This window comes from Dipodomys merriami, unplaced genomic scaffold (genome assembly GCF_024711535.1).
Source record: "Dipodomys merriami isolate MVZ:Mamm:240054 unplaced genomic scaffold, mDipMer1.0.p SCAF_25, whole genome shotgun sequence".
Taxonomy (NCBI): Eukaryota; Metazoa; Chordata; class Mammalia; order Rodentia; family Heteromyidae; genus Dipodomys; species Dipodomys merriami.
The window spans coordinates 23,695,821-23,707,981 of NW_027203937.1; the positions used below are offsets into that span (position 1 = coordinate 23,695,821).

General features: G+C 41.9%; 1 protein-coding gene across 2 annotated transcripts in view; it reads left to right on the top strand.

Moving 5' to 3' along the window:
• Ipo7 (importin 7) overlaps positions 1-12,161 on the top strand; it is a 70,238-nt gene that overhangs the window by 12,284 nt on the left and 45,793 nt on the right. Inside the window, exon 2 of one of the 2 annotated variants that reach the window (XM_070035281.1) lies at positions 6,234-6,315. The exons of the other annotated variant lie outside the window; for it this stretch is intronic. Coding sequence (XP_069891382.1) covers positions 6,234-6,315 — 82 coding nt within the window. The remainder of the gene's footprint in view (positions 1-6,233; positions 6,316-12,161) is intronic. 2 annotated transcript variants of the gene reach the window in all.

Below are 12,161 nucleotides of genomic sequence, written 5' to 3' on the forward strand. Positions count from 1 at the left end.
CTAAGGAATTGAACCCAGGGCTTTGTGTGTGTTAAGCAAGCACTCTATCACTAAGCCATATTCCCAGCCCCTAGAGAACTAGCCTTGAGTGAAAGAAAAAAAAAAACAAAACCCGAGGAATCACATTTAGCCCCCCACACCCCCAAGTTCTAGTCCTATTACTGCCACCAAAAAATAAAAATAAAACCCAAAAGGACTTGGGGATATGACTCAAGCATTCCTAATTTGAAAAGCTAGAAGTTGACTTGAGGTGCTTTCTTTTTTTTGGCTGGTCATGGGGCTTGATCTCTGGGCCTGGGTGCTGTCCCTCAGCTCTTCAGCTCAAGATGAGCACTCTACCACTTGAGCCACAGTGCCACTTCTGGTTTTCTGAGTGGTTTATTGGAGATAAGAGTCTCACAGGCTGGCTTGGAACCTCGATCCTCAGATCTCAGCCTCCTGAGTAGCTAAGATTCCAGGCGTGAACCACTGGTGCCTGGCTTTGAGGTACTTTCTGAATGTAACATTTATGATATGCCTCTGTGCTGTAGGAAGATAGAATGATGCTCATATAATACAGGGATGTATAAAAGTACAGGTGGATGTTAAGGTTTTTGATATTTTAACATGTCTCCTAAACAACTTGGCTTCTGGTTATAAAAAGCAATGTTTTAATTTCATGTAAACTAGAAAAGCTTAAGTTGAGACCTCAAAAGACATATACCCCAAATCACATATCCTTTGTTTAATGGGTTATTTAAGGACCTAAGTAGGCCGGCCATATTCAGTTTATGCCTTATGGATGTGGAACATACTCATTGAGAAAAATAAGGTGCTACTGACTATGGTCATATAATTCTGGAGACATGGCTTAAATGGTAAGCTTACCTGTTTGAAGGTGCAAGGCACAGAGTTTAATCACAGTACTGCCCAAAACTAAAAACTTGATAGCTAGAAAGCAAGAGACCGTGGGTGGGGTAATGTGTTTCATATGTTAGGCAAGCACTGTTATCACTGAGCTACATTTTTAGCATTTATGTCTTGGCTTTGCTAAAATATTTTTATTTACTCCTTACATCTATGAAGTGGATTTTATTCCCATTTTGTGATTGAGATGACTTGCTATATCAACTTGCTCAAGATTTAATCAAAGATTACATAGATTGAACTATGTTGAGGAAAAGAAAATGAAAGTTATTGGAATAATAGACATATTTTAGCTTGATTAGGCATTTCTAAGGAAATAATGTTAAAGCTCAGAACAAAAGAATGGGAAGCTGTAAACCAACTTGGTAGGCCCATGGGAGAGAACAAACCTGAATATAGAAAGTCACAGTATGTATGACTCTGAAATGGGGTGATGTATTTTCCTTCTTGTGAGAGAACCTAAAGAATGCTGGTAAGATGGGCAAGTGTGGGATGAGAAAATTTCTCATGGGGTGAAGAAATAGGGCCACGATATTATTGTTTAAGAACTTGGAAGGTGTGTTAGTAAGTTAATATAAAGATTTGTTTAAGCTGGGTGCTGGTAGCTCACACCTGTAATCATAGCTTCTCCGAGGCTGAGATCTGAGGATCAGTTTGAAGCCAGCCCAGGCAGGAAAATTCATCATGAGACTTCTATCTCCAATTAACCACTAGAAAATGAGAATTAGGGGCTGGGAAGGTGGCTCAGTGGTAGATCATTTGCCTTGCATGCTTGAGGCCCTGGGTTCGATTCCTCAGCACCACATAAGAAAAAAGCCGGAAGTGGCACTGTGGCTCAAGTGGTAGAGTGCTAGCCTTGCGCTGAAGAGCTGAGGGACGGTGCCCAGGCCCAGAGTTCAGGCCCCACGACCGGACCCAAGGAAAAAAAAAAGAAAATGAGAATTAGAACAACCCTTCCCCCCAAAAATATTTGTTTAAAAGTGATGTTTTTATTTGTTTTTTGTTGTTGTTGTTGTTATTATTTGGTACTGGGGATGGAAACCAGGACGTTGGACAAGCACTTTGCCACTGAAATCTACATCCCAGCCTTTAGTTTTTATTTTTATTTTTTATTTTTTATTTTTTTGGTCCGGTTGTGGGGCCTGAACTCTGGGCCTGGACGCTGTCCCTCAGCTCTTCTGCTCAAGGCTAGCACTCTACCACTTGAGCCACAGCACCACTTCCGGCTTTTTTCTTTTTCCTTATGTGGTGCTGAGGAATCGAACCCAGGGCCTCAAGCATGCAAGGCAAGCGCTCTACCACTGAGCCACCTTCCCAGCCCCAGCCTTTAGTTTTTAAATAATCATTAGCTGGTAAGTAGAGAATGGTTAGAGATATATGTATATAGTTAAAAGTTGTGAGAATATAGATCTATAGTAAAGTCACTTGCCTACTATGTATGAGGTCCTGGATTTCTACTCCCACACATACAAATACAAAATTCATAAAAAGGGCATAAAGGGCTGGGAAGGTGGCTCATGGTAGAGCACTTGCCTTACATGCATAGGCCCTGGGTTCGATTCAGTACCACATAAGCAAAAAGAAAAAAAGCCGGAAGTGGCACTGTGGCTCAAGTGGTAGAGCGTTAGCCCTGAGGTGAAGAGCTGAGGGACAGTGCCCAGGCCCAGAGTTCAGGTCCCACGACTGTTCCAAAAAAAAAAAAGGGCATAATCACTGTGTGTGCATGTGTGTACATGCATACCCTCCTCTAGTGAGGCTTGAATTTAGTGCCTGGGTGGCTGGTACACTACCACTTGGTCCATAGCTCTACTTCCAGCTTTTTGCTTGTAATCAGAGATAAGAGTCTCATGGACTTAACTGCCTACGTTGGTTTCAAACCACAATTCTCATGCTCCTGAGTCGGTAGGATTAAAGGCATGAACCACTAGTACTTGGCTATGGTGTTATTAATATTGGTGTAGAAATGTAGATGTATTTAATAACAAGCACTTTAGAATTGACAGGACTTGATACATTAAATTGAGACAAAGAAGTGGGAAATGTGAAGATAGTGTTAATATCTTGGGAGAAGTCAGCTCATGCCTATAATTCTAATTACTTTGGAGGATGAGATCTTAGGATTGCAATTCAAAACGAGCTTAGGCAGGAAAGTTTTTCAGACTCTTATCTTTAGTTAATCACCAAAAAACTGGAAGTGGAGTTGTGACTTAAGTGGTAGAGCACTAGCCTTGAACAAGCAAAAAGTGCCTAGACCCTGAGATCAAGCCCTAGTACTGGCACAAAACTGAATGAATAGTTGTAGAGGAAAGATGATTTGATATATTAGGTATTAGAATAATAAACAGGGATATTTAATAGGTCTTTTTTTTTTAATTTTTGTTTATTTTTGCCAGTCCTGGGGCTTGGACTCGGCCTGGGCACTGTTCCTGAGCTTCTTTTGCTCAAAGTTAGCACTCTACCACTTGAGACATAGTGCCACTTCTGGCTTTTTCTGTTTATGTGGTACTGAGGAATCAAATTTGGGGCTTCATACATGCTAGGGAAGCACTGTACCACTAAGTCACATTCCCAGCCCGGACAGGTTCTTATAATAACCTAAATAGGAAATAATGTATTTGACATATATAATATTTAAAACAGAATGGGTAAAATCAGCTTGAGAGTGGAAAAGATGACCTCCAATTTGGGTTTTAGTAAGTTCAGATTAACCAAGATAGAAATCAGCCAAGGAGCCCGAGGAGATGGATCAGGAAAAATATGTAATGAGTGGACTAGATAGAAAGATGTAAAGGTGGTTATAGTGTTTACTGTGTTCCAATCTACTTGGAGTAGTGGAAAGGTTGGCTCAGTACCTACTCTACACCTACCTACTTTTTTTTCCCCCTCTCAGGTCTTTTTTATTCTATATTAGTAGAGTCTCCTTTTGCTTCTTCAACAGGGCTCACTACTTCCACTATACACTGTTACAATTATTTGTTATCTTTTTTTTTTTTTTTTTTTTTTGTCGGTCGTGGGGCTTGAACTCTGGGCCTGAGCGCTGTCCCTCAGCTCTTCAGCTCAAGGCGAGCGCTCTACCACTTGAGCTACAGCGCCACTTCCGGTTTTCTGGTGGTTTATTGGAGATAGGAGTCTCACGGTCTCTCCTGCCCGGGCTGGCTTTGAACCGCGATCCTCAGATCTCAGCCTCCTGAGTAGCTAGGATTACAGGCGTGAGCCACCAGCGCCCGGCTATTTGTTATCTTATATATGTTTCCATGAAGTTATCTTGATTATCTAATTTGGACCCTGTGTGGTATAAGCTTCTGGCATGTCTTACATCAGAAACACCTAGCTAAATAATTTTTTTTGGGGGGGGGTCCGGTCGTGGGGCCTGAACTCTGGGCCTGGGCACTGTCCCTCAGCTCTTCAGCTCAAGGCTAGCACTCTACCACTTGAGCCACAGTGCCACTTCCAGCTTTTTCTGTGTATGTGGTGCTGAGGAATTGAACCCAGGGACTCATGCATGGGAGGCAAGCACTCTACCGCTGAGCCACCTTCCCAGCCCCAAGCTAAATAATTTTTGTACTGTCCAAATGAATAAAGTTTCACTGTGGATAATAATGTAGAATAAGGTATTTGTTTGCTTGTTTTTGTTGTTTTGTTTTTTTACTGAAAAAAAATTCTGTATAAGAATGTGTTTGTGGGCTGAGAATGTGGTTTAGTGGTAGAATGGTTGCCTAGCATGGATGAAGCACTGGGTTTGATTCCTTAGTACCACATAAATAGAAAAGGCCAGAAGTGGGGCTGGGAAGATGGCTCAGTGGTAGAGCGCTTGCCTTGCATGCATGAGGCCCTGGGTTCGATTCCTCAGCACCACATAAGCAAAAAGAAAAAACCGGAAGTGGCACTGTGGCTCAAGTGGTAGAGCACTAGCCTTGAGCTGAAGAGCTGAGGGACAGTGCCCAGGCCCCCCACGACCACCCCCCCCGCCTCCTGCCCCCCAAAAGAAAAAGCCAGAAGTGGCACTGTGGCTCAAGTGATAAGAGTACTACTAGCCTTGGGCACAGAGAGACTCATGGACAGAGCCCAGGCCCTGAATTCAAGCCCCAGGACCAGCCATAAAAGAATGCGTTTGTAAGCTTGTGAATAGTGACTTTCATCTGTAACCGTACCTGCTCAAGCAGCTGAAATCTGAATATGAGAATTATGTTTAAAAGCCAACCCAGCTGGGTATCCATGGAATCCTAGTTACTCAGTAGGCTGAGGTTTGAGGACCAAGGTTCTTTGAAGCCAGTCCTTTTGAGACTCTTATCTCTAGTTACCACCCAAAAGCCAGAAGTGGAGCAGTGGTTCAAGTGGTAAGCCTAGTCTTGAACAAAAAAGCTCTGGGTCAGCGCCCAGGCCAAGTTCAAAAAACAAAAAAAGGTAGCTAGCTCAGACAGAAAAACCTTGAGAGACTCTTAATCTGCAATTGACTGTCAAAAGTGGTGGACTAAAGGCATGGCTCTACTGGCAGAGTTCTACCACTCAGCTAACCAGCGAAAACAGAGCTAGAGGCACAGAGTACAAAATAAAATAAAAAATGGGTTTGCAGAACTTTTTAGAATCTGTAAAACTAAAATGAAACCAAGAATGATGTTCATCTAACCTGTATGGAAAAATACCAAAACTTGGATTGAAGAGGTAGCTGGAAGGAGTGGACTTAGTGGGATGGATTTGGATGAAACTGTAAAAATATACAAGAGAAAATGTAACTTAACAGTTCAGTTAAACATATTTGTCTAAAACAACCATACCAGGAAATAAGCTTTATTAGCACATTGGTGATGTAGACTTATATTTCCAGCATTTGGGAGGCTTACAAGAAAGCAGGATCATTGAGAGCCTTGAGGCTAGACTACACTCTATAGTGAAGGCTTATCTCAAAACAACAACAAAAACCCTGGAAAGAACCCCAAGCCATTCATTTTTGTTGCATTAGTTCAGGTCTAGCTACTTTATTAGGATACATGCATAGGAAATTACTTACTGGAAGGGAAAGATAATTATGACAGGATATTTTTTTAAGCTGTTGTTACCTAAGTAGGTTTAAGATGCTAATTAGGATTAATGGGGAAGTATAATGGTATTCTGATAAATCCAAATATCTGAAAATGATAGTGATTTGTCATATTTAAATTTACTTACTATAGTAGAGAATCATGGGATCAGGAGACTAAGGCAGAAGGATCTCCAGTTCAGAGTCAAGCTGGGCTATATGGAAACATCTCATCCCCCAAAATAAAAATAAGCAAATAAATTACTCATTTATAGGAAATTAAAATGCTTTTTGTTTGTTTTTTTTGTAGGCACACAAGTCTCTGAATTTTGTTTCAACACTGCTCCAGATTACCATGTCAGAGCAACTGGATTTACCTGTGAGACAGGCAGGCAAGTTTCTTGAATTATTTATTTTGTTCTCTCTATATAAACATTATTTAAAAGATTTGTAAATAGCAGAGTGCTAGTGGCCCATGCTATAATCCTAGTTACTAAGGAGGTGAGGTTTGAGAATTGTGGTTCCAAGCTACCCTAGACAGCAAAGTCCATGAGACTTTTTTTTTTTTTTTTTTTGGCCAGTCATGGGGCGCCTGAACTCTGGATGTAGGCACTGTCCTTCAGCTTTTCAGCTCAAGGCTAATGCTCTACCGCTTTGAGCCATAGTGCCACTTCCTGCTTTTTCTGCTTATGTGGTGCTGAGGAATTGAACCCAGGGCCTCATGCATGCAAGGCAAGCACTCTACCACTGAGCTATCTTCCCAGCCCATCCATGAAACTTTAACCAGTAAATGGCTGGAAGTTGTAGAGCACCAGCTTTGAGCGACAAATCCAAGCCTCCATACTGATAACAATTTTTTTTTTTCTAAGTTGAATAACAGAAATATTTCCATGGCTCTTAAGTGATTTTTTTTTTAATGCTAAGAACTCATTTATCTTCAGTGTTTGTGACAGAGGTGCCTTCTTAATACTTCATGGTATAGAATAAGGAATAATTTAGTACTTAAAGTAGTAGAAAAAACATTTTATTAAAAGATTTTATGTATTCTGGTTCCTGAAGTGGTTTCTCAAACACAAACTTCTGTGTCTACATGGCTAATTCGTACACCTTTTTGCTTAACGATTTAACTCTTCTGAGATTTGAATTGAAGCCTTCATTTGGTAGGCAGGGGCTCTTCTATTTGAGCTTCAGTTTCTTCAATTAAAAAAGTGCTATTCACTGGGTGCCCGTGGCTCATGCCTGTTAATCCTAGCTACTCAGGTGGCTGAGACCTGAGAATCATGGTTTGAAGACAGCCTGGGCAGAAAAGTCCATGAGACTCTTAGCTCCATTTAAGTACAAGAAGCTGGAAGTGGCACTGTTGTTTAAGCGGTAGAGCACTAGCCTTGAGCACAAAAGCTCAGGGACAGCCCAGACCCCTGAGTTTCAAGCCCCAGGAATAGGATAACAGCGCTATTCCTGATATCAGGTATTCTTTTTTTGGGGGGGGATCCAGTTGTGGGGCCTGAACTCTGGGCCTGGGCCCTGTCCCTCAGCTCTTCAGCTCAAGGCTAGCGCTCTACAACTTGAGCCATAGTGCCACTTCCGGCTTTTTTCTTTTTGCTTATGTGGTGCTGAGGAATCGAACCCAGGGCCTCATGCATGCAAGGCAAGTGCCACTTTCCTAGCCCTGCTGGAATATTTTTGGAATTATATCCTTAGAAACTTTAGTATACAACTGGTTTCATCTAAATTTTTTGCGAGTCTAAGGGCTTGAACTTGGGCACTAGAGGCTGTCCCTGAGCTTTATATGCTCAAGGCTAGCACTCTGCCACTTTGAGCTGCAGTTCTGGCTTTTTCTGAGTAGTTTATTGGTGATAAAAGAGTCTCTTACGGCCTTTTCTTGCCTGGACTGGCTTCAAACTTTGATCCTCAAATCTCACTCTTGAGTAGCTCTGTTTGCTGGCATGAGTCACCAGCACCTGTTCATTTAGATTTTGAGCGATTAGATCATTCATTCTGTCTTTGTAATAACACTTAAGAATTCTGATTGGAGTAGAATTCAGTATGTCCTCCTTTCAGATCACTGAATCAGATGTGTAGGTATCATTCCTTTACTCACAATAGAAAGAATACTCATGTTATATCTAGAAAAAATATCAACTATTAGGTCTTCATTTTGGTCTTGCTCAGTTTTGGAGATAATTACAATTTTGTAGTAGTATCAATCTGGAATAAGTAACAATACTCTCTCCCCTGCCTTCTTTCTTGGTATAAATTTAGGGTCTGGGCACTCTCCTTTACCTTTTTCTTTTTCTTTTTTTTTTGTCAGCCATGGGGTCTGAACTCTGGGCCTGGGCGCTGTCCCTCAACCCTTCAGCTCAAGGCTAGTGCTCTACCACTTGGGCCACAGTGCCACTTCCAGCTTTTTCTGCTTATGTGGTGCTGAGGAATCAAACCCCAGGGCCTCATGCATGCAAGACAAGCACTCTACCACTGAGCCACCTTCCCAGCCCCTCCTTTACCTTTTTCATTCAAGGCTGGCACTAACTAGAATATACAAATGCTTGTCTGTCAGTTATCTCTGTTCAAATAGGTATGGTGACTATCTGGCCAGGTGCCACATACCTGTAATCCTAGCTACTCAGGAGGCTAAGATCTAAGGATTAAAATTAGAAACCAGGCTGGGATTGTGACTTAATGGTAGAATGCTTGCTTAGAATGCATGAAGCCCTGGGTTCGATTCCTCAGTACCACATAAAAAGAAAAGGCCAGAAGTGACACTGTGGCTCAAGTAATAAAGTTCTAGCCTTGAGCACAAAGAGGCTCAGGGACAGTGCCCAGGCCCTGAGTCCAAGCCCCATGACTGGCAAATAAATAAGTAAATAAATAAATAAATAAAATAGAAACCACCTGGGCAGACAAATTCAAGAGATTCTTCTTTCCAGTTAACCACTAAAAAGCTGGAGCTAGAACTGTGGCTTAAGTGTTCAGAGTGTTAGCTCAAGTTTTAGTAAAAACCTAAGCAGGGATGGGAGGCCTGAGTTCAAGCCTCACTACCTGTGTGTGACACACGCACGCATGCTAGCAGTGTGTCTGAAGTGATAAAGCACCTGCCTGGCAAGTAGGAGGCCTTGAGTTCAAACCTCATTTCTGACAAAAAGAATAGCCAGTAAGAGCCACTGTTGCTAGGGTCAGTAGTTCATGTCAGTAATGTAATCAGGAGACTGAGATCTGAGAATCTCAGATTGAAGCCAGTTCAGGCAGGAAAGTACCTTTTTTTTTTTTTTTTTTTTTTTTTGGTTGGTCCTGGGGCTTGAACTTTGGGCCTGGGCACTGTTCCTCAGCTCTTCAGCTCAAGGCAAGCTCTCTCCCACTTGAGCCATAACTCTACTTCTGGTTTCCTGGTGGTTTATTGGGAATAAGAGTTTCATAGACTTTCCTGCCTGGGCTGGCTTTGAACTGTAATCCTCAGATCTCAGCCTACTGAGTAGCCAGAATTATAGGCATGAGTCACCAGCACCCGCCTCAGGAAAGTACTTTTAAAACTTATTTCCAGTTATTCACCAAAAAGTTAAGTAGAGTTGTAGCTCACCTGGTAGAATGCTAGTCTTGAGCAAAAAGCTCAGGGACAGTTCCAAGACCCTGAGCTCAAGCCCCAGGACTGGTATGTGTAAGCGTGCACACATGAACACATACGTGTGCACACCCAGTGTTTTTACAGAGTTTAGGAATTTTCCCTTTAGGTTTTATATATTTGAAATGTTTATCACCATATGGCTAATTAAAAAGTCTTTTTTAACATAATTAAGCTAGATTTGTTAAAATAATCATTGTTACTGACCTTATATTGTAAAGTATAATAAACATTTACCAATATCACTACTTTTAAAAAAAAGTCTTTTTTAGTTACCTGGATTTTATCATGTCATTTGTGGAATTGGGAAAGATGGGGGAGAATGATGTAAAGGGTAACATTGATCAAGATGCAGTGTACTCATAATCTGACTTAAATTGAAATTCCGTTTTACAAGTACGTAAAGTTACAAGAAAAAGTTGAAATTATTTATTTATTTGTTTGTTTGTTTATGCTATTATCAGGACTTGGGCTTTCTTGCTTATAGTTAGTACTCTACCACTTAAGCCATGCCTGCAGTTCATGTTTGCTGGTTAATTGGACATGGAGTCTCACAGAATTTTTCAGCCTAGGCTGGCTTGAAGCTTCACTCCTCTAGATCTCTACCTACTCCTTAGTAGGTAGGATTGTAAGTGTGAGCCACTGGTGCCTTATGGTAATCTCTAATATTTGAGCATAGAGCAAGGAAACTTCTCCATAAAACAATACAACTTTGAAATGTGATTGAAGGTTATAAATTATAAAACCTATGTATGGCATGATTTTTTTTTTCTGTGGTGAACATTTTAAAATCATCTTTGTGTGATTAGTTATAAAAGCTATATTGTGGGCTGGGAAGGTGGCTTAGTGGTAGAGTGCTTGCCTTGCATGCATGAAGCCCTGGGTTCGATTCCTCAGCACCATATAAACAGAAAAAGCTGGAAGTGGCGCTGTGGCTCAAGCGGTAGAGCGCTGGCCTTGAGCTGAAGAGCTGAGGGACAGCGCCCAGGCCCAGAGTTCAGGTCCGTGATCCGCCCCCCTCCCCCCAAAAATAAAAGCTATATTGTTATATATATATATTTTTTTCTGCCAGTAGTTTATTGAGATAAGAATCTCATGGACTTTCCTGCCCAGGCTGGCTTCTAACCACAATCCTCAGATCGCAGCCTCCTGAGTAGCTTTAGATTACAGGCATGAATCATTAGCTTCTGGCTGTCATATGATTTTTATTTATTTAGTGGTGCTAAGATTTGGACTCAAGGCTTCATGTTGCTAGACACTTTACTACTTAACTCACGCTTCTTCTACCACTTGGATCATGTCTCTAGACCTTTTTCCTATGGCTGTGTTTTTTTTATTTTTATTCATATTTGTTTTTTGCCAGTCCTGGGTCTCAAACTAAGAGCCTGGGCACTGTCCCTTAGCTTCTTTTGTTCAAGGCTAGCACATTACTACTTGCCACAGTGCCACTTTTGGCTTTTTCTGTTTATGTGGTACTGAGGAATCCAACCTGCATGCTAGACCTTCCTAAGGCTATTTTTGAGATAGTATCTCACTTTTTTTCCTGGGTTGGGCTGACGATGGTCTTTTTTTTCTTTCTGGTGCTAGTATTGGGGCTTGAACTCAGGGCCTACACAGCTGTTCCTTAGCTTTTTTGCTCAAGGCTGGTGCTCTTCCCTTTGAACCACAACTTTCTTAGCCTTACTTTGAATTGTAATTCTTAGATCTCAGCCTCCGGAATAGCTAGAATTGCAGGCATGAGTCTCCTCACAGCCCTTTCATTTATGCCTCCTGCTATAAGAAGAAGGATAGTCACAAGCCACCATGCCCAGCTATTGGTTGAAATGGGGACTTGCTAACATTTTGTCCCAGCTGGCCTAGTATCTGCTTTCTTAGTTGTTAGGGTTGTAGGATTGAGGCATTATACCCACATGGTTTTGGCTTTAGAAGCTAAAATTATTTTGTCCTGTATAAAACAATAAAAGTGTTTTAAAATAAATATGTAAGCAGAGTGCCAGTGGCTCATGCCTATAATCCTCCTCAGGAAGCTGAGATCTGAGGATCACTGTTCAAAGCCAGCCAAGGCAGGAAAGTCTGCGAGAATTTTCTACAATAAACCACTAGAAAACCAGAAGTGGCAGGCTCAAGTGATAGAGTGCTTGCCTTGAAGAGCTGAGGAACAGTGCCCAGGCCAAGAGTTCAGGCCCCATTATCGAAAGAAAACAAAACAAAACAAACTTTACTGGGTGCTGGTGGCTCATGCTAATAATTTTAGCTACTCAAAAAAAAAGAGACTTGGCCTGGTGCTGGTGGCTCACGCCTGTAATCCTCGCTACTCAGGAGGCTGAGATCTGAGGATCGCGGTTCAAAGCCCGCCCGGGCAGGAGAGACTGTGAGACTCCTATCTCCAATAAACCACCAGAAAACCGGAAGTGGCGCTGTAGCTCAAGTGGTAGAGCTCTCGCCTTGAGCTGAAGAGCTAAGGGACAGTGCCCAGGCCCAGATTTCAAGCCCCACGACCAACCCAAAAAAAAAAAAATGAGAGTTGGAAGTTTGAAGCCAGTCCAGGCAGGAAAGTATGAGACTCCCAGTGGCTCACTCCTGTAATCCTAGCTACTCCGGAGGCTGAGATCTGAGGATCAC